The sequence below is a fragment of the Zosterops lateralis genome (genome assembly GCF_965231275.1).
Source record: "Zosterops lateralis genome assembly, chromosome: 1".
Taxonomy (NCBI): Eukaryota; Metazoa; Chordata; class Aves; order Passeriformes; family Zosteropidae; genus Zosterops; species Zosterops lateralis.
In genome coordinates this window covers 22,214,992-22,235,449 of record NC_139762.1, presented here as the reverse complement: position 1 = coordinate 22,235,449, position 20,458 = coordinate 22,214,992, and the positions used below count along the sequence as shown (strand labels likewise).

Genomic DNA, 20,458 nt, shown 5'->3' with positions numbered 1-20,458 from the left:
TATAAGCCCCTGGTTCAAATCTCCATAGACAGGATACAGTTATAAGGCATCCAGTCTGAGTGAATAGTTTTTTGCTAAGGAAATTTTGGCTAGATATTTAATCTCCCGTGTTACAGCAGTGGTGTTACAAACACAACAGAGTAAAGATAAAAGACACACAACTTGTGTAGAGAGAAGCATTATCTTTTCTGAAGGTAATCTAGATAATTACAAAAAGTAAAAACAGTAAGCTCTCAGTTCTGCAAGTCATTCCTCACAGTTTCCTGTGCCCTGAAACTTTCATTGCCTGGGAGCATGAAGACACTACCTCTCCTTGAAATCTTGCCTCTGTAAGATAATAAATAAATCCTTCATTCATGTCCTGCCTACTCTTTCAATTACAAACCTGTCTACCTCTAACAAGGTAATGCTATTATTTACAATATTGTATTAGTCTTCATTCTACAATCAGTACCAGCTGCATGAACTACAGTGCTATTCAGAGCCCACCACCACTCCGAGTTTGTGGAGCAATGGCTTCAGGAACCGGGACACTACACCCCTGCCTAGGAAACCTTACGTATTGAAACAGAGAGCAAGAACAGAGGGCAGCAAAGAGGAGTATGTGTCCCATGGGGGTGATTTTTGTTACATTTGACATCAAGCTAAACGGATTGAAAGAAGAACAACATAATCATAAATGTTGAGTTAATCCAGTTTACTATTAAATCTGTAGCTTAAAAAACAAGTTCCTGACAGTTTGATGACATTTTCTTTTTCCCCTAGCCTACAAAGCTTAACAGACAAAGCTTTCCAGCTTTGCTGTCCAAATTTTTGCCTGAAAAGTGTTGATTATACCTCAGTTTCAGATTCTGAGAAGAGATACCTCAAATAAATGAAGTTTGGTCAGTACAGACACAGCACATCTGTTGAATAGTTTTTCTACTCACATGATTAGGATTTCACAAATGGTGGTAAAGAAGTATTTTATTTCAATTTGTCAATTGTTTAGTAGAATACAGAAAATGAAAAATGTCCATCTATTTTTAGAATTTTTTAGAATTTTTATGTTTACTTAGCTCTGTAACAGAATAGGATGACGTTTTACTCATTACCTGTTTCATTTCAAAATCCTTCTGTAGGTTAACCACAAGGGATACAATATAAGGGAAAGTATTTCCTTTCAATACTTCCTCCCTTATGACTACTTTTTAGGTAGTAATTGCAAGTTTTAATCCAATCCCAAGGTAGATTTTTGTTTGGCAATTGTAAAAACTAGTAAAACTAACGACCAAACCAATTATTCTTATCAAAATTACTTCAGTGCTGTTTTTAATGTAAATCTTAATGCAATTGGAAGCATCACCATCACTTTACCAGGCAATAAAAATACCTGCCCACTGCTGGGGCTCTATCAATACAGGTAAAAGGTTCAGTGAAACTGGTAAACACATACTGTATTTTGATAGCCATCTTGATTTGGAGCTTTTTTTATCAGCCGTTTTTATCAGCTTTTTTTGCAGCTGTTTCACCATGACTATGACACAGGTGTTCAAAACAATGCACGTGACAAAAGAGGTAAGTATTGGCTTTAGAACATTTCATTACATTCAAATACATGCAATCTCACCCTACTCTGTATTCAACATTCCAAATATATCTTCATAATACCAAACATTTTATAGCATGCAGCTATCAGTTCCTGTGTATCTCTGATATATGTCCATTATCTGTTAAAAACAAATCATTCACTTCCACAACAAAAAGACATTCTGCTGTTTTCACATGGTGTAGCAGAATCATCTTCACTTGATCAGTTTAACCTGATTTTATAGGCTATTTTTGTTTTTTAATTATATACATCCTCTGTTTTATAATTCATGCATAATCAGAGTTATTTCCATACTGTACTCATAGTAAGCTATTAAACATATGCATTTGAGAAAAAGAAACATCTCCGAATGAATATCAAATGCATAAGACTTACCACAACTTTTTCTTTATGAGCTTTGACTGTTGCCCCAAACCATTGATTTGTCTTAAATTCAATAGGTTCCCTGGTGCCATTGACTTTAATTTTCCTGTTGTCTGACAAAGAAAAAAGCACTATGTTGACACCTGGTTTTTAACACAAGGATGGAATTTTGAACAGATTAATGGATATATTACATTGCCTCCCCTTCTCATCATCCAACCCATTCAATAGGAAATGAACTTCTCATTATCATTTAACCTTTTTACTGGTCAGCAGAAAACAGCAAATGAAAATTCAAAATAATAACAATTAAATTTTAGAAAAAAATACACAGGATTGGAATAGGAAATGTTGTGTTTCCCCCTGGGGGGAAAAAAAGAACCAAAAAAACCCCCCCAAAAAACAGTTTACTTGAAATTTATGAAGAAGAATGAAGAAGAATCTACAAAAATAGCTGAAAGACCCTAAAAAGTTTTCTCAGATGTGGTAGAAACTTTCCATGCAAAAAGCATGTTCCATAATTAGTTTTTGTCAAACAAATGACATTTCTCAGCATGCTTATTCAAAGACCAATACTACAGATAGCAATGGACTTAGTTTTTAACAGAATTACATATGTACACACTGTTACAAGAGACAGCTTCCTAATGTTGCTTTATATACACTTCTACAGATGTCAGCATAAGACAAGCCATCTGGGCAAAGATTCAGGCCAATTATAATGCATTTCAGGTTTTAATAAAAAGCAGACATCCCTTCCCTTCACCCTCAGCTCTCTGAAGTAAACTGATTTCCCATATGTTCATGAGCTATGCTCTTCTCTTGCCAGTCATTCCTAATGAACTTTTCAATTTATACATAAGCAGGGCATTACTCCTACCCCCTTGTATTTGCATTCCCTTATGGCTGTTTCTGGTTCCTATCAGGAGGCATTTCAGAAGAATCAATCCTTTTTAGTCACTCTAAGTGAAAATAAAACCACTGTATACCTTGTAATGTTAAAAAAAAAAAGTAGTGTCAGATCATATTCTAAGGATTTACATATATTTTTAAATAACCGAGAAAAAATACAGCCAACATTTTACAAAGTCAACATTCCTTGGGATTTTCCCAGAAGGAATACAGGAGATACCTGAATGTATTCTAGGATGTCAGCTCACCACTGACTTCAGCTTATGGTAACCTCATAAATGTTATAAACTGAATTAGAAAGAAAAATGCATCATACTTGGAGAACAAGGGTACTCTATGTCTTTATTTTTTCTTAATAAACATGAAGGAAAGTTGAATGAAAATTAATCTTTTAAAGTTTGAAAGTCTCTAAGGAAACATCTTCCTTCATACACGCATTTGCTTCTGTGCTGCGCCAATTACAATGGCTACTGTTGAAGTTCATGCTTAGAGAGATAAAATTCAGGAATATTTAGCTCTTAAAAATTCAGGAAGTGGACTTTAAAATTACTCTAAAAGTATTAATTTTAAAAATACATTTTATTGAAGTTAGGCCTAAACTCGTGTGGATGTGAGAGACAGTGTATTTGACACACCACATGGTAGGCACTGCCAGCTCCTACCTAGTTGTTGGCAACACTACTCTCGATTATTTTTTCTAGTGGAGTCAGACCCATTCAGACTTTAAAGGTTTCTGTTTTCTTTTTTTAATGCTCCAGCAGATCTGAATATTATCAATGTTCACAGATGGGGTCTTGATAGAAACAAAGCTTTTGAAGCTTGAAAATCAGCCATGGCCAGCTTACAGCAGCTAGCCTGGCTTTGAGGATACTCATGGCCAGTATTCTAACTTAAAAGAAGATTACATTTTCAATCAAAACAACATACTTGTCTACTGGCAAAGTATACTAACATTTGAAAAGAAGTTAAATTTTAAAACTTAGACAACCATTTGCAGGATTTATCAAACAGCTGAATTTACCAGTAAATCTGCAAGAACTGTGCATACACACATGCACAATCCCACCTCATTTAGTGGCATATGGTGTAGCAGGAATCCTTCATCCTGTGGCTTGGGATATTCATTATAAAATAATTTGAAAATAGACACATAAATCAACAAATTGGTCTTTTTCTCTAGAAAAATCTCTTTGGATAGAGATTTTCTAAGCAGTTTTGTTCAGCATCCTTGCTAGAGCTATGGAGTCATATTCCCAGTTTCTAAGGTTGTGCCTTAAAAAACAGTTTAGTCTTTTGTATATAACAGCTAATCAGTATTTAAAAATGCTATAAAACACCTACTGCTTTCCACGTAACTTTAGCAAAATAAAGCAATATACACAACTAACTTGTCTGAATGCATACCAGCTGTCATTACTTTGCCCTGCTGTAATTGTCCACTTCAGAGCTAGTCACCCACTAACATCGGAGGACATGATCTAAGCCAGTTCTTTTCCTCCTAAAGCAAATCTCTGAGAAGGTCAGAAGAATCATGGCCTAAAAGTACCTTTTTTTTTTTTTAACCTACTGTAAATAGCCATGGATGACCATCTTAGATTAGGCTCAGACAAAGACTATTCATTTACCTAGATAAACCCCAATCCAGTTAAAAAAAATGATCTGCATATTCCTCAAAGCAGTATTATCTAGGCATTTCAGAAAGTAGCATGTCTGTATCCCGATAACACCATTATATGACACGGAAATAACTGTCCTTGTGCTATTTATGGGCATCTGAGACCCCCAGGCTAAGTCTATACTGTACCTCTACCCACAGCTATGTATTTGTGAGGGGCAAAAACTTGGTGGGAATTCAGGTTGCATTCACATATTATCTTCTCTTCTGAAGGAGAATGCCTGGCCCCTTTTCAGAAGGAGTCCAGGCTATCTTATATCATGATATATGACACTAGTGCAAGGATAGCAAGAGTACAAGGCAGCAGCTGGGCTGGGCACACAACGCCTGAGCCTGTCTACAGAGAGGTCCAAGGGGTGCCTGAGTACCGGCTGGATTGCTTCAGAGCCAGCCCAGGAGCTCTTCCAGATGGTTGACAGTCTGGATGACTCGCAAATTTGGCTTGAGACGCAGCTCTGGAGTCACTCATAATGATACTGCCTAAGACTGTATCGCAAACCAAGGCCCAGACAACCAGGAACATGCAAAGAGCAGAGAGATTTATAAATATAAATTTAGGTATGAGGGCATCCTTAAATTGCATTTCAGCAAAACCAAAGCACCTAATTTTCTACTGCAGGAGCCACGACTCCTATACATGGTACTGCCCTGCAATCCAGATTCAGAAGCAGCTCTGGAGATACAGAAACATGATTATTAAAACCAGCATTCCTTCACCCAGTTTTTTAATTGAGGTACCTGGGGGGTACCAAATGGAAAACAAAAACAAAAACAAAAACAAAAACAAAACCAGAAGCCCCTTACATTACCAAAGCAGTAGTTGGACAAATGGAAAAAATTGAGTTCGGAGAGCAAAAAGCAAACATATGTTAAGAGCAATAGCACAGATTCACTTGTAGGAATTAAAGCCTGAATCTAGAGCAAATATTAGTGCAAATCCATAATTTACACACATTAGAGTAAATTTGGTGCTTTCTATGGGAGTTGGTCTCCTCTCAGTCACTAAGTCAGCACATCATAAACAGCTTAACCGGCATCAACCAAACATTTCCCTTACCAATGTACCTTTTTACACTAATTATTATCTGCATAAGAGATGTATGGGCAAACACTGGTAATTACTTAGTGTGCTTCACTCAGCTCTTGAAAATTGTAAGTAAAAAATGCAGCATCTTTTACAATTTAAAAATACTCAAATGAACAAAAGCAAATCAAGGTGGTGATCATTCAAAGATTGGACTCCATTATCTTAGAGGTCTTTCCCAATCTAAATGATTCTGTGAAAATATTTTAATCAAACTTAACACAGGAAAACAATGCTTCTAGTCTTAGCAAACTATCTGTCTGTGTAATACACCTGCAGCAGCTCTTTCACATAAGTTTTCATCATTCTGGAATTTTGAAAAGTATTATGTCTAAATGCTCTGGGTCTATTTGCCTGTGTGTCCTGGATAAACACAGATGTCCATTAACCAGGCATCTGTAGCAGGTTCAGCTACTCTGCTCTCAGATCTGTACCTACATCCATGATGGCAAACCCCTTTCAAATACCTGTTTTGATATATCTGTATATGTATCTATGCACATCCATAATGTAAAAAACATAGGTAAAATGTAATACATGGATTTCATATATTTGTACATAATTATACATACACAGAGTGGAGGTGAACAATTACCTAAATCTATCCATATGTGTATAAAGTGTGAATACAAACATATAAAACAAAAAAATATTCCTATAAATTTATACAGTTAAAGGAAAGTGAATATCCCTGACATGGAGACAACACTTGGAATGTTATGTACAGTTTTGAGACATCACTCCTTGCAGATGTTTGGCCCAAAGAAGAAAAAGCAAAGGATGATCTATTTGTGCTTCATCCAGTGTTCAATAGGTAGAGAGAAGAGAGTGCCAAACTCCCATTTGAGGTATGCAGCAAAAGGAAAAGGGGCAAAAAGACACAGGTTGCAGCAAGGCAATTTCTGAATAAATCTTAAGCACTAGAAGAGATTCCCCAGAGAGACTGTGGCTCTCCCCCTCTAAGGTAGTTTCAGAAGATGGCTACAAAAGGCTCTGAGCAACCTCAGTTAACTTAGAAAACAGTTCTGCTGCATCATTAGTGTTCTGGCTTACAGAAGGGAAGGGGGAGAGGGAAGGGTCCTGGCATACTTGCTCTCATAATCTGGAAGTGAGGGAAACAAGGGAATTTTGGCAATCCTACCACTGTATCATTAAGATAAGAATCCAATGACACCACCCATTACAAAGCAAAGGTAACTCAGTAACTCTCACAGTGTCATTGATATTAGACCCTCACCACAGAGACTGAATTCAAATGCAAAGCTAAACACTAGGTATGATCTAGGGAACTAAGCCAAACAATTGCTTTTAATTAATGCCAGGGTAGAAAAGGGGCTCTGAAGTGTTGAGAAATAGTAAGGATATGCAAAATGCTGCCACGATGAGAAGAGTTGCTTCTATATTTAGAATTATCTGGTTCTGCAACCATCTATTTTATATCTGTTTTTTTACTGAAGCTTAGCTGCTATTCATATGAGTAATTTTAATTTAATAGATCATATCTAGACAGCTTGGACATTCCATGAACTTATAAAAAGTAATAAAAATCACCAAACCCAGCAGAACTTTTTTTCCCCTAAATACAATCTGATAAAAAAATTTAAGACCTTAGGGTTTGAACTAACATAGCTAGGAGTATTTTTTCTTTTCTTTATATAGGGCTGAGACTTACAAAAGAAACTCATGAGGGTCTATTATAAATCAGAATGCTACAAGTGAACCATGACATTCCAGATAAGGTCTTACTGGCATAGTGGACTAAAATGTGTCAACATTTAAAAGTACAACAAAGTTTTCTCTCAGCAATTTCTCTTGAGATGCAAATTCTGTTTTATAACAGGATTCTAAGTTTTCCCCAGAATCTTACTATCTCCACAGCTAATGATTTTTTCATGTAACTAAAGCTCTCAAGTCCCACAATACATCTTCTCCTTATATAGTACCTGGATTCTGTTACAATCAGCTCAACTGCTGGCCAGATTAGCTCATGTTTTTTATCAACTGCACGCTTGGTCAGAACTGATTTACATCCCCTTTCCCTGCTCCTCTTCAGAGGCTGTTTAGATTTTTTTTTCCAGCTAGTTTAGAAAAATGTAGCCTATTTTAGTAAAACTGGTAGAGTTAACTGATAGCAAAGAAAACAACCCAGTGTTTTCTGGAAATTTAAGGGAAGTGGTATCTGAAATTCTGCCTTCAGGACCTAATTTAAAATATAAGAATTTGATGCAGCCTATTAAGTATTACAACTAAAAGTGACCTTAATAATGAGTTTCCAAAATCTGAACTATTAGCTTTTTACCAGATTTCAAATGAAATAGTGCACTTTAGGGGGTATTTAAGTCTGCTTCTACCTGCAAGATGATTCAAATCAAGAGAGGAGAAAGTTTTCTTGATACTGCTCTCCTGCTACCTCTCCTGGCTGCTGAATGGAAGAGCACACAGCTGAAATAAGGACTTGGTAATTCTACCTCAGTGTTAAGGCAAAAATAGTCATTGTAAACCCATTCCATACAGAAGAAACTGAAAAGAAGTTAGCTTTGTGTAGGTAAGAGAGGAAAGACAGACCACAAACCTTTAATATGATGCCAACGCTTGTTTCCCTGTCCTCTCATTGAGTTTCAGAGTATCACAGCCTTACAGTGCAATGCAACCGGACAACTTCACAAAGTAGGGAAACAAGGGAGAAGAGTCACTGCCCTTCAATCTATATTTCCTGGAGTAAGGGGATACTAAAAGCCCTTCCATTATACTTTATCTCAGTTCCCTGCTGCAACAGAGCAGGTTAAAGCACCAATTGTGCTCTCAGGGGCAGTGCTTCTTCCCAGAGCCTTGACCCTGGTGCAGAGATTTAGGGAGCTTTAAAGGAGTGCAAACACGGGAACTGCAGAGTCAGTGCTGTATCAACGGCAGGAAACACAGAGAGTTCCTGCTAAAGCCCCTTCTTGGCTGCAGGCCATATCACTGGCCAACCCATATGGGAATGTCCGGTTACATGACTTGCTTATGGATGGGTCAGCTCAAGTCCTACATGAAAAAAATTCATCCTCCTTCCCTCCTTTGCCACTCTGTTGGTTGTCAAGAATGCTATTTCATCAATAGGATTCATTACTGCAAGTAAATAACCTCAGTGTTTTGGACATCTCTGGGTTAGCTACCAAGAAAAACAGAGATAGGTGGCCTGAGAAATTAGTAACCATCTGGGACAACTTCCTCTAGAGCAATTTCAGTTGGGTGATGTGTCTTTTAGGAATGAGTCGCAGATACTCCTGCACCTCTATTAACACCAATTAAGCCATCTTCTCAGCAGGTAGTCATACATTTCCACATTAGCACAGGTTATGCAGCTGCCCATAGCACTCAGACCATCTTGGGCATTCTAACACATGCACAGTGTCACAGAGATGATTTCAGCAGTATTGTTTTTGAGTATCACTGCTAGCAGTAAGGAGCCCAGTCTGTTTGAACATGGTACTCAACAGTAGTCATGCATTTTTAAAGGCTTTTTGTATCTTTCAGTGGGATTACAGCGAATACTCCCTCATCTGATCTTAGCCTCTGGGGAAAAATAAAAAGGAGTAAGGGGGCTTCATAAACCACAAAGACTTTTCTTTTGTCATTTAAAGCTTACATGATCCAAAAAGTAAAGTTTACTACTGAGTGCCACGGTCTGTGTGGTAAGAGGGAGGTTACCTGCACCTTGTGATTGGGTGCATCCCTTGCAGTACCATATCCCTGATCCAATGGGCAACACTGCAGTTGTCTCCCACCAGTGTCAGGATGTCAGATTCAGTTAGGCTGAATCACTCATGTTCTCCCTTGGGGACTCTATGGCTCAGGATATAGAATGACATTTTTTTAAAATAACACTTTAGTTATTGTAAAAATAAAAATATATTACTTACATAACTAAATAAACAAACAAATCCCTTCAACCAAACAGCTGCTGCAGAACCAAAAATCATCTAATCTCAGCATTGAACATCATAAAATTAACCTAAGCAAGTCTAAGATTTTAACTAAGGTGTTTGTCACTTACTTGGTTCCCTCATATCACTTCTTGAACAAATGCCCCCTCTGTCTAAGGCAATAAGTAGCTTAGAAATTCAACAGATTACTTTTTCTTCTTTCCCTTTCCTGACTCATGAGTCTGTTCATGTTCATCATTGCCTTTTAACAAGTCTTAAATGTTGGTGGAGAGAGATTTTATTCCTTTTTAGTAAAGAAGGCCTATCTACCCATTCGTTAAAATACTCAATAACTGTAAAATACAGGATAACTATAAATTAGTACAAAGTAACTCCACATCATGATATCTGAAAATGTCCAGAATCTTGACATAAAGCCATCACAGAATACTAGTCAGTGTCCTCACTGTTCTCATTTAGTAGTACTGAGACAGTAACAGTGTTAATACAAATAACACAAAAGCATTTGCAAACAAAGGAATCTCACTAGAAATTAGCTGTACTATTTTTGTGGAAACAGAAATAATCAGTGCAGTTGCATATGAGTCTTACCAATCAGATTGCCCACTTAAGATACCTGTTTGTGGCAGGAAAGTCCAAACATCATCCAAGTGCACACACTGTATGTTCCCTCTTCAAGGGCAAAACATAACTTGCATTCAATACAACATACATTTGTGCATCCAGTCCTCAGAAGCAGAAGCCATCAGCCATCACGCTCGTACGTAATTTAGGCCACTGTCTTTCAACCTCTTGGATTTGTTCATCTCTTGAATTTCTACGTAATAGTGAAAATTTTAGTTTCTTTGACCTGAAGCAATTTCACATATTTAACTCTGGATATACTATATGTTAAACTGCTTGACTTTAACAAATTTTTTACATTTTAGAAGTCCTCTCCATTGAACTTTTGAGGCTGTGCTGATTTACCAAATTCATTATCCATTTGTTGGTTCACACTGCCTTTCCAGTTCTTTTCAGTTCCACTCAGTTTTTACTTCTGAACTTAATTAAGAACGCTCCCAATTACTCAGTAGTTTTTTTCTTTTATTGTGCTTTGCTTAGCTAATCTAACTGAAAGAGATACTATTTAGTTAGAGTCAAGAAGAAAGTATTGAAAAATTGAAGCTTTGTATAAAAATGCATCAAAATGAAATCTTTCAGCTTTGAAGCAGCCTCTGTAGTTCTTCTGTTTTATTTCAGAAAACATTCCCAAAGCTTTGCAAGGCATGAAGTATTAATCTTTAATATTACAGCTGCTACAACTGAACTTCTAGTCTTCTAACAACTTTTGAATGTTTCTGTTTTGGAAGAAAGAATAATCTTGTGGTAAAGGCACTGGAAGAAGAAGAAAAAGCTCCCAAGTCAGTTACCAGTACCATCATCAACTTTTTGTATGATCTTTGACAACCCAGAATTTATTAGAATAAATATTAAAAATAGCAATAGCAACATTTCTGAGAGATGTTGTAGGAGAAGGCATAATGAGTACAAGACTCCTGTACAGCAGCCATGAACATGACAAACACCCCACATATTTACCAAAGTCTATCTAAGTCCCAGTAGGGATAACATAGATAAAGGCTTCAAGAGCAACTTTGTGTGACAGACTATTTGAAATAGTTTCACCTAGGACAGAGCTCCTGTGGACTACTCTGCTTGGAAGAATAGTGGAAAAGAAGGAAAACTTGATCCTGTAAATAATGGGTTTGGGAGAGAAAAAAAATGACACATAATATACATCCAGAAATCAGTAAAAGGAGTCCTCTAAAGCATATTGGAGATGGCCTTTCTGTGGCTGGCATTGAGGAATAGGGCACGAGACAAGCCATGCAAACTTTCCTGGGGTCCTTGTCTACAAGACACTGCTGAATTGTGCAAAACCTTTATTGCCCTGAGGACTGGAATTAGAGAGCCAGGGACAGCACTGCTAAACCTGCCTAAGCTGCCACCCCTCCCACAAGGACAGTGCATCTCTTCCTACACCATGGTTGCTCTCTGCTTTAACCTCGCTGTCTACAAGCCAAGATTCTATCTAGGGGACACAACTATCTCAGGAAGACTGAATAAACCACCCTTTGGAGATTCCATGCTGAATAGTTGTGTGATACAGTCCAAAGCCTTATTGCTATACCTACTCCTCAGTTTCTTTGTGTCTTTATTCAAAACAATAGTATCTGCAAAAAGACACCTCTGCATCCTTTTGAGTTTGGAGTTGTCTCAAGTTTCCCACAGGAAATTCAGAAGTCCTTCTAGGTTTCATCACTAGATTTTCATAAATTTTTAAAACTCCCCTTCAAAAAATGTGATGGAAATTTCATTTGGGCTGTAAGTTTTCTATTCAAACTTCAAATTATTTTGCATAGATAATACATTCCACTTTTGTTACATGAACTCTCTAACCATAAGATGGGAAATATATGAATATTTCCTCTATTTCCTGGTTTTATTTTAAATATGTACACTCAGGACATATCAGAATTAAAATAATGTATGCATTCTGTTTATATACATTTCCATTTATCTATAACCAGATGCTGTACAGAGTTTTACCTGCCCCAGTAGCCACATTCACACACATGAACTATCACTTACTTTGTTTTGAAGAATGCTCAGCATGATGGGACAGTCATCCTGACAGTATTCCTAGACACTAACACAGTAATAGATGTGGGTAGCTGGAGTTGGGAAGAATAAAGAACTGCACTGCTTATTTGCTACAATTAAGTGAGCTCTTCTAATTTAACTTCTGCTTTCAGAAAAAAAAGTTGTATTGTGTTCCATTTCAATAAAACACAAATATTAAAATTAAATATAACCTAAAGAAAAATAAATTTTGCTTAATGGCCAAGATGTCAAAAGTCTGCCTAAGTAAAAGAATCAGTTTTAGTGTCTCTGCAAACACTAGGTTTAAATTATTTTCAAGACCTATAAAGAGACAACAGAAAACATAAACAGCTTGAATTGTTTAAAACGTGTGTTCTCTCTAATTAAATAAGAAACATCTGTCTTGGGATTTTAGAAATGGATACAATCTATCCACATTGTGCCTAAATCGGTTTGCATCTCGCTTCAGTATTCTGAAACAAAATTCTTGCTTTCTGAATAGAATTAAATAAGCATGCCACACGAGACACTTCATCAATCTGAACAGGAGAAATCCCCTCGTTAAAAACAACAGCAAAGATTAGAAATCCTTTAATTTGCATGGTTCAGAGTTGTGTGAGAAAAGGCTTTTGGGGCTTTGCCTTCTGAACATGCAAAAGTATTCCCAAAAGCAGGAATCTGCCACAAATACCTTTCATTAAAGTAGAAGAAGAAGAATAAAAAAAGGCAGTTATTAAGATGAACTACTGATCCTGGAGGTCACACTCCTATTATTTCTCCGGAGACCATTAAACCCTTCCCTGCAGGAGCAGGTTCAGACTCTCCGGAGCGGGATTCCTATCCCAGTGCCGACACCGGGAGCAAAGCGCCCCAGGCCGGGGCTCGGAGGGGCCGAGGGGAGCGGGCCCGGCGGGGGGACGCGGACAGCGCGCACTCACTGGTGCTGTCGAAGGGGATCTGCCGGCAGCGGGCGGCGGGCCAGGCGCAGTGATACACCGCCCCTCCTTCCACGATGTCGGGCTGCGTGGTGTTGGCTTTGGGAGCTCCCACCAGGACGCTGACCCTGCGGAACACACCGGGGGGTCACCGGGGCCAACGGGACGCCGGGACGGGCGCTGTCACCCACAGCCGCCGCCGCTCGCCCACGGCCTTCCCGGAGCGGCCCCGGGCCCGGGGCGGCACTCACGTGCTGGGCTCCGGGATGTAGAAGTCCACCGAGTACCCGAAGTAGCTGCCCGGGGGCCCGCTGTACACCGTCAGCTTCTCCTCGTCCAGGTTGAAAGCCACCGGCGCCGGCGCCCAGAGCAGCGCTGACAGGAGCAGCAGCGGGTGCTGCCAGCGCCTCAGGGGCCGCCCGCGCCTCAGGGGCAGCATCCCGCCGGCTCCCGCTGGCGCAGCGGAGCGGAGCGCAGCCGTGCGCTGGCCGTGCGGTGCGGAGCGGTGCGGAGCGGGGCGGAGAGGCGCGGAGAGGTGCGGAGAGGTGCGGAGAGGTGCGGTCCGGCCGCCGCCGTGCGCGGTCCGGGGGGCGGCGCGGGAGGCTCGGCCCCGCTCGGCCCCGCTCGCAGGCGCGCTCGGGCGCCCCCTGGCGGCCCGCTGCCCGAGGGGCGGCACCCCTGGCAGCTCCCCCGGGAGAGCCGCGACAGGCACCCGCCGGGCGGGCAGGGCACACCGGGACTGCCCAGCACCCACCCACGGCCGCCGGTCGTGTTTGCCGGGCGAGATGTCGGAGTGTGGGCTGGTGGTTTCCAGCTGAATTTCTCTCGACTTCCATCATTTTCAAGGGTTTGAACTCAAGAGCCTGATACTTGAAAAGCTGTTTTAGCAAACTGAAGTTCATTGAAAAAATGTAAACCTCCATCAGATTGTTATTTGGTTGCTCGGCATGGCCATTATTGAATAGAAACCAAAAAACCCCAGCAAGGAAAAAACCCCTTCTAACCAGAGAAAAGATGTAGAGCCGGGCACAGAGTTCAGAACACGTTAGAAGATGGAATTATTTCCTCTGTTGCCCTCAAAGTTTCCCCGTGGGTGCCGGGCTACGGGAAGTTTTAAGGAGCTGAAGGCGGCCCCTCGCACTGGCGCAGAGGAGTCCTCAGCACAGCTCCATCGCAGGGGTCCTGCCGCTTTCCCCACTGAAATAACCTATTGAACATGGCACATATAAATGGAACGGTGCTTTTAGAAAGCTCCTCTAGTAATCTCTTCGTGAAAGTAATTAAAAAGGATGGGGCTCTGTAACTCCTCTCCTGAACTGTTCTGTCCCTGCAAGCTCCACAACAGTTTAAACTGGTTTTGTTAGGAATGTATAGAAAAGCCTGCCTGAAATGCTCACCTCCCCTGCAAAGCTAAGTGAGGCATCACACCCACATCTTAAGGGGACAGTAGTAAATATTTTTTTCTGGCCAACGCAAAGGTAGGAAGAAAAGGAGAAAAAAAATTTATTTTCAATGTAATCAGCTCTGTAACAACAAGGAAAAAGAATTCTTTTTCAGCATTTATAACACAGATATGTCCAAAACAGAATCAGAAAATGATAAAAAGAATAGAAAAGCAATATAAACATGCTACATTAGATCTACCTATGAAAGCAGTTGAGAGCAGTTTGTTTTGTTGTGAAGTTCTGGTTACTTTACTTTTGTGTTTGTTTTATTTTAAGTGCTTTATGGCAAGATTATCCAGATAAGACTGACATTCCTTCTCACAAAAATAGAACTGTGTGTTTATTTCCAGCATTAACTGTGTGACCCTTAGCTGTCCCCACAGGCTTGTAATATCCCTTAATTCTGCTTGCCTTATTTTTATGCCAAATTTATTTGCTAAATAGTGAAACATCACCATTGACACTATTTTATTATTTTACATTGTACAAGTATCTCTTAGAGATCTAAGAACCAGTAATAAATTCAGAAGGGAGGTACTCCTGAATGACTTTAGGATTAACACCTACTCTTAACAGTCATGCAGTTTTATGGTGATTGAAAGCATTTAGAATTTAGCCTTATGCTAAATAAATAAATAAATAATGCTTCCCCTTTTTAGCATAGCAATCAGTTCCTGATTGCTGAGTGTCACAAATGTAGTTTCTGGGGCTTGGAGGACTGCTCAGACTGCAGTCCAGAGCACTGGCACTCAGAAGTGAAAAGGTAGAACATTCTAGTTCTGTAGCCATCTTGTACTGATCCATCCAAAACAGTTAAAATTCAGTAATTAGCACAGTTGGAGATAGATGAGTGTTCACACAAATGAAGCTGAAGAGGCATAACCAAGAACCCTGGCAGTTCTCATGTGCTCCCTTGCACCTGCCTTTCAGTTAAAAATACATGCCACCTAATCTGGTTGTTTTGAGTTAAATTGTACAAAGTAAAAAAGTGCCCTAAATGGCTATCAGAGCTAAAACCTGTAGGAAGGCAGGGCAGCATGAAAAGAAGGAATTCTCTTTAAAGATCCTTTTACTCCAAAAGTGTTAACCTACAGCAGTCCTGCCCCCTGACCCCCCCCCCCCCCCCCACCCACTACCATTTTCCTTTTTTTTCTCTCTATAAAGTAGAGATATATGCATGCAGGATATTCCAAATAATTTCAAATAGATAAATAAAAAGAACGTAATTTGTCTCTAAGGATTTGCAGTGTTTCCCCAAACAAGCTGGACCTGTTCTGATCACTAGAAGCTCATATCATATCTTGCTTTCCTTGGAGTTTAGAAATGTTTGAAGCATGCACTGATCTGCACTGCAGAAGAGGTAAGCAGCTCCCCCCCGAGTTGTTGGTAGACTGAACTTACACTTTAGCATATCAGTGATCTGATACATTAACTCCTTATAATATCTAACTGAAAAGTCTTAATAGGCTCTAGAACTACACCTGTAGCCAGGACAGAGAGCTTTTATAAGAACATTTAGCCAAGAGTCAAAAAATCATTATCTATCCTACAGAATAAATGTAAGACCAGATGTGGGATTAAATAATTTATGAGGAAAAATGTGAGATTCATGGTGTGAATTTCTACAGCTAATATGATGTGCAGTTGGTGATGTTAGTATGTCATTATGGTGCTTCCAATCTTAAAAATAGATGAGCCCAATCTTCTATGGAAAGTTTTGTGGAGGCAAAACTTAAATATTAATATTTTGTAGGAGGCTCCATTATCAGACCTTTAATATTATCTATGCTATTATTTAGTAATGAACCTGCTAGCAGAGGAACTATTTCAAAGAATCGCATGGGCTTTTAACATAAATCTAATCAAAATTAGTGACAATATTAGCGTTAAATCTTTTCAAAATATGGCAGTACAGAAGCTGAAATGTCCAATTCCCACAGGAAAACTTACCTTTCAATTGTTTCCTAGTTTTGTTTCTGTAGGCCAGAAATGTTCTCCTGAACTGTAGTTGGAGCAACTGCATAGACAGTATTTTGTATTGATTATTGTGTTGCAAGAGGATGAAATGAGGATGTGACCATGCATTAAAAAGAAGAGCGAGTTTCTGGGATCTGAATCCAGGATGATATGCCAACAAAAGATGTTCAGCATTCTTCTTTGAACCTCACCTTTGTGAACATTGTCCAAGTTAAAAATCTTAGCAGAAGTCATTCTTACATGAAAAGCATTAAAGCTAATTTTAGATTGAGCAGATTAAATCATCTATCAATCAAGGCAGACAGTCTACAGAAAAATCAGTTGCTTTTCAAGACATCTGGAAATACTGATTTTTCGTTATAGCTATTAACTAGTTTAATCACACAAAATCAATGTAAAATGGAGTCAAATGAGCCAATCTACCATGCTGGTGAAAGCAGAGACTTTGTGTGAGACCCCAAAGGACAGGATGTTGCAGAGAAAGCTGTGGATCCAGTGTTCCCACTCCATCTCTGGCTATCACCAGCAGCAGAGCTGCAGCACAGGGCTGGCACAGCTTCAGGAAGCTGAATGTGCTCTCTGGTGTTTTGTGCTGAGCAGCCTTGCTTGCAAGCAGGAGCATCCAGAGCAGCAGTCCACAGCCTGACTGCAGACATTCATCTAGTTGGACAGCAAATTAGTGCATTGCACGAGGGGAAGTTTGTTCTTGTTTCTCCTTGGGAACTGATGTGAAGACACAGCCATGCTTCTCCCCCAATGGATTTTGACTCCCACACATGCCTGCTCCACCAAGGCCCATCTTGGGCTTCTTTGACCTAAACTCATCTACACAAGAACTGAAGAGATAAGAGCAAACATAAAGATGAACCAGATAAATTGTAACTGTCTGAAGGATCAAAACTTCAACAAAAGTATCCAAAACCCAAAATGCCCAACATGTACTTAAGTGATTGACTGTTTTAAAGGGCCCTTTGTGTGGATTCTAACAAGGGTATTTACATTTGGGTTTGTACTGGCTGCTTACCTTAAACAGTTCAGACTTCAACAAAAGCAAGTATGTATTTGTTAGCCTTCAGCCTTTCAAATATAACTCATCTGGGCTAACATGAAGCACTAGAAGTGGTCTTTTGGTTATTTACTTAGATAACTTATTTGGAGCTGTCTGACTGTAAACCTCAGTATAACTTGAAGTGGGAATAATTTCCTTTACCATTTACTCAGCAGTTGACCACAGGACCATTTCCCCCCCCTTCTTTTATTTTTTTATGAAAGTGAATTTAGAACAAAGAGACACTAACATGTATCTGAACAATTTTCTGTCTCAAAGGGTTTTGGGAGGGAAAAGCCAGTTTTCCAGACCAACTGTCCAACATCCTGCTAACTGCACCACATTGTCAGCTAGGACAAGAGTTGTCTTCCAGAAGATACTGACCTTTCCTTGGCAATTAAAATTGAACAACTCTGCAATACATAAAAATCCCTAGTGTATTAATCAAAATGTCATTTAATTGCATATTTAACTCACATGCTTTTTTAGAGTTAGCATTATCAATTTGCTCTGGTTACTTACAGTATGTGTTTAATCCCATAGAGTGCTCTTATTTTATTGACTAGGCCTCAATTTTCAAACTGCAATATATATACATACATGCATAGGCAGCACTTAGAGCAGAACAACCTGTACATAGGCTTCTAGACATTTTTTCTATGAACGCAAATCAAATGTAGCAAATATTAATGTCCTGCATGTTTTAAGTGTGCCATCTAAATAAGCACATTCTTTTAGGGGATAAAAAGTGAATTTCCATACAGGCAGAATCTCTGCCATCTTGCTCATCATGGAAGAAAGGCCAGAAAGGCTCACTCGGCTGAGGCTCTCAGATGAGCTGCCTAAATGCCATAAAGTACTGTTTGTTAGCCTCTGTAATCCAAAAATAAGTGAAGTAAACCAGAATCCAGGCCTCTAACAACTGGGCAGTATGAAGGAAAAAGGATACAGGAATGAGGGTTCTTGTATCGTGCCATCATCAGGTAAATGTCTCCAGACTACATCAGAAGTTTTAAGTCAGACCCTCACATCAGCTTGGGATCTTTTTTTTTTTTTTTTTTTTTTTTTGTGAGATAGAACATCAATTTTATGAGTGGGCTAGAAAAAAAGATGCATATTCTAACAGATTTAAGCTATGATTCACGGCAAAAAATGGTGTGAGATATTCTATTACAAGCCAAGGACAGACACCAAAATTCAAGAGAAAGAGAAAGAAAAGTTAATTTTCCCCTTTCAAGGTGTCAGTGGAAGTCTAAATACATTTATCTTAAATGTGTAAAACCAGCTAAAACAAATGCCTATCAAGCTTGAGTATTTTTGAAAAGTAAAGTTCCACACTTGACAAGCAGATTCTCTTAATTTATCTATATTTTTCATCAGTAATACCACTGTTGCACAAGTTTTTAATGTCAAGCCCACACTGCAAGGCAGAATTCTTGTGTTCTAAGTAAAGTAAGTCCTAAGAAAAACTAAGGAATTTTTTCAAATCATTGTTATCTGCACAGGAATTATTTTTTTCAGAAAAAGAAATCTAACAAAAATACTCTCTTAATACTAAGATACTCTGCTGTCAGTCTGCAATAAGGAAGGGTCATGGTAAGTGCAGAAGTTAGGAATTTACCTATCAGTGTGGGCTTTTTCTCCCCCAAGATGTGTTCAACTTGAAAGCTGACATTTCTAAACCTGTGATCCCATTTCCTCATCTCAGAGAAGCAGCAAACAAGTCCAAGTAAACCAAACTTTAAATAATATATGATTCAAGGAAAAGATTTTATTTTAGGGCTAAGAAGTTGATAATAAATAAAGGAATATAATAATGTAATAGCAGATGTTCTCATGCACTTAACACATACAGTAATGCTGGCTTACACTGCTGTTTGGACAAATTAAGAGGTATTTGGCAATACTGTAAGTTTTGAATAGTTTAAAGATTATAGAACAAGAAATTCTTTCTGCTGTTTTTACATTTCTTTTATACAAATTCAAATAAATATTAATATATCTATTTTTCCTCAGATTTTTTGTTCACTTTTAACATGCCCAATAACTAAGCCACAGTAATATACAACTGCCAAGAAAGAGTATTTAAAGAATTATACTTATTCCTAAAAAGGTATCATATTTATGTCACATTGTGCAAGCTCTTTAGGTAAAATTAGATTTTAGGAAAAACTGCAGAAAATTTAAACTCATTAAAACATATCCAGTGCAAAGGCCAGTCTAGTCCACACATTATGGTACTGTAATGTAAGCTAATATAATTTAAATAATAAAACATGCCTATATGACTCTGAGAAAGCTGAATATGTTTCATGTTTTAAAGATCTGACATCTAATATGCAGATTCTGCAGTATCAGAATTTTTCAAATCTTCATGAGATGGCAAAATAATGGTAAGACTTTATAAGTAGGCTTTTTTTTTTAGGATAACTCACATTAACAGTACTACAGTGGCCAAAAAAGACAAACTATTATAATAGAAATCAATCTGATTAAAAAATTAAATATTCCAATTAACACTGAAAAAGTGTTTGTAATCATTATTTACAATTCCTCAATGATACCAGTGTATAACTTCACACAGTCAAAGTATACCACTCCCCAAGCAAATTCCAATTCGGTATCCCCACTGGAGGATCCAACGGCTAGATGTTGTTCATGGACAACACGTCAGTTTAGGGAAGGAGATCGATCTGTGGTCCAGAGCAGTTCTATGTACGGCCATTTGGTCTGCAAGCAGCGTTTCACCGGAGTGTCGTCTGTCTGCAGCATTGGTTCTTCAAAGCCCATGACAACTGCTGTGCCTTCTACATACATGACCTGTCAAAGCAAAACCAACTCTGTCAGTCTGTTCAA

At 38.8% G+C, this 20,458-nt stretch overlaps 2 protein-coding genes across 2 annotated transcripts in view; both read right to left on the bottom strand.

Annotated features, from left to right (window-relative positions):
• ITGA8 (integrin subunit alpha 8) overlaps positions 1–13,571 on the bottom strand; it is a gene marked incomplete at its 5' end in the record, with an annotated part of 117,414 nt that extends 103,843 nt beyond the window's left edge. Inside the window, 3 exons of the mRNA XM_083864930.1 lie at positions 1,967–2,067; positions 13,136–13,260; positions 13,384–13,571. Of these exons, the coding sequence (XP_083721056.1) occupies positions 1,967–2,067; positions 13,136–13,260; positions 13,384–13,571 (414 nt within the window). The remainder of the gene's footprint in view (positions 1–1,966; positions 2,068–13,135; positions 13,261–13,383) is intronic.
• Positions 13,572–19,353: 5,782 nt separating this feature from the next.
• MINDY3 (MINDY lysine 48 deubiquitinase 3) overlaps positions 19,354–20,458 on the bottom strand; it is a 50,761-nt gene continuing 49,656 nt past the window's right edge. The window contains exon 15 of the mRNA XM_083863236.1: positions 19,354–20,422. Coding sequence (XP_083719362.1) covers positions 20,273–20,422 — 150 coding nt within the window. The 3' untranslated portion in view covers positions 19,354–20,272. The remainder of the gene's footprint in view (positions 20,423–20,458) is intronic.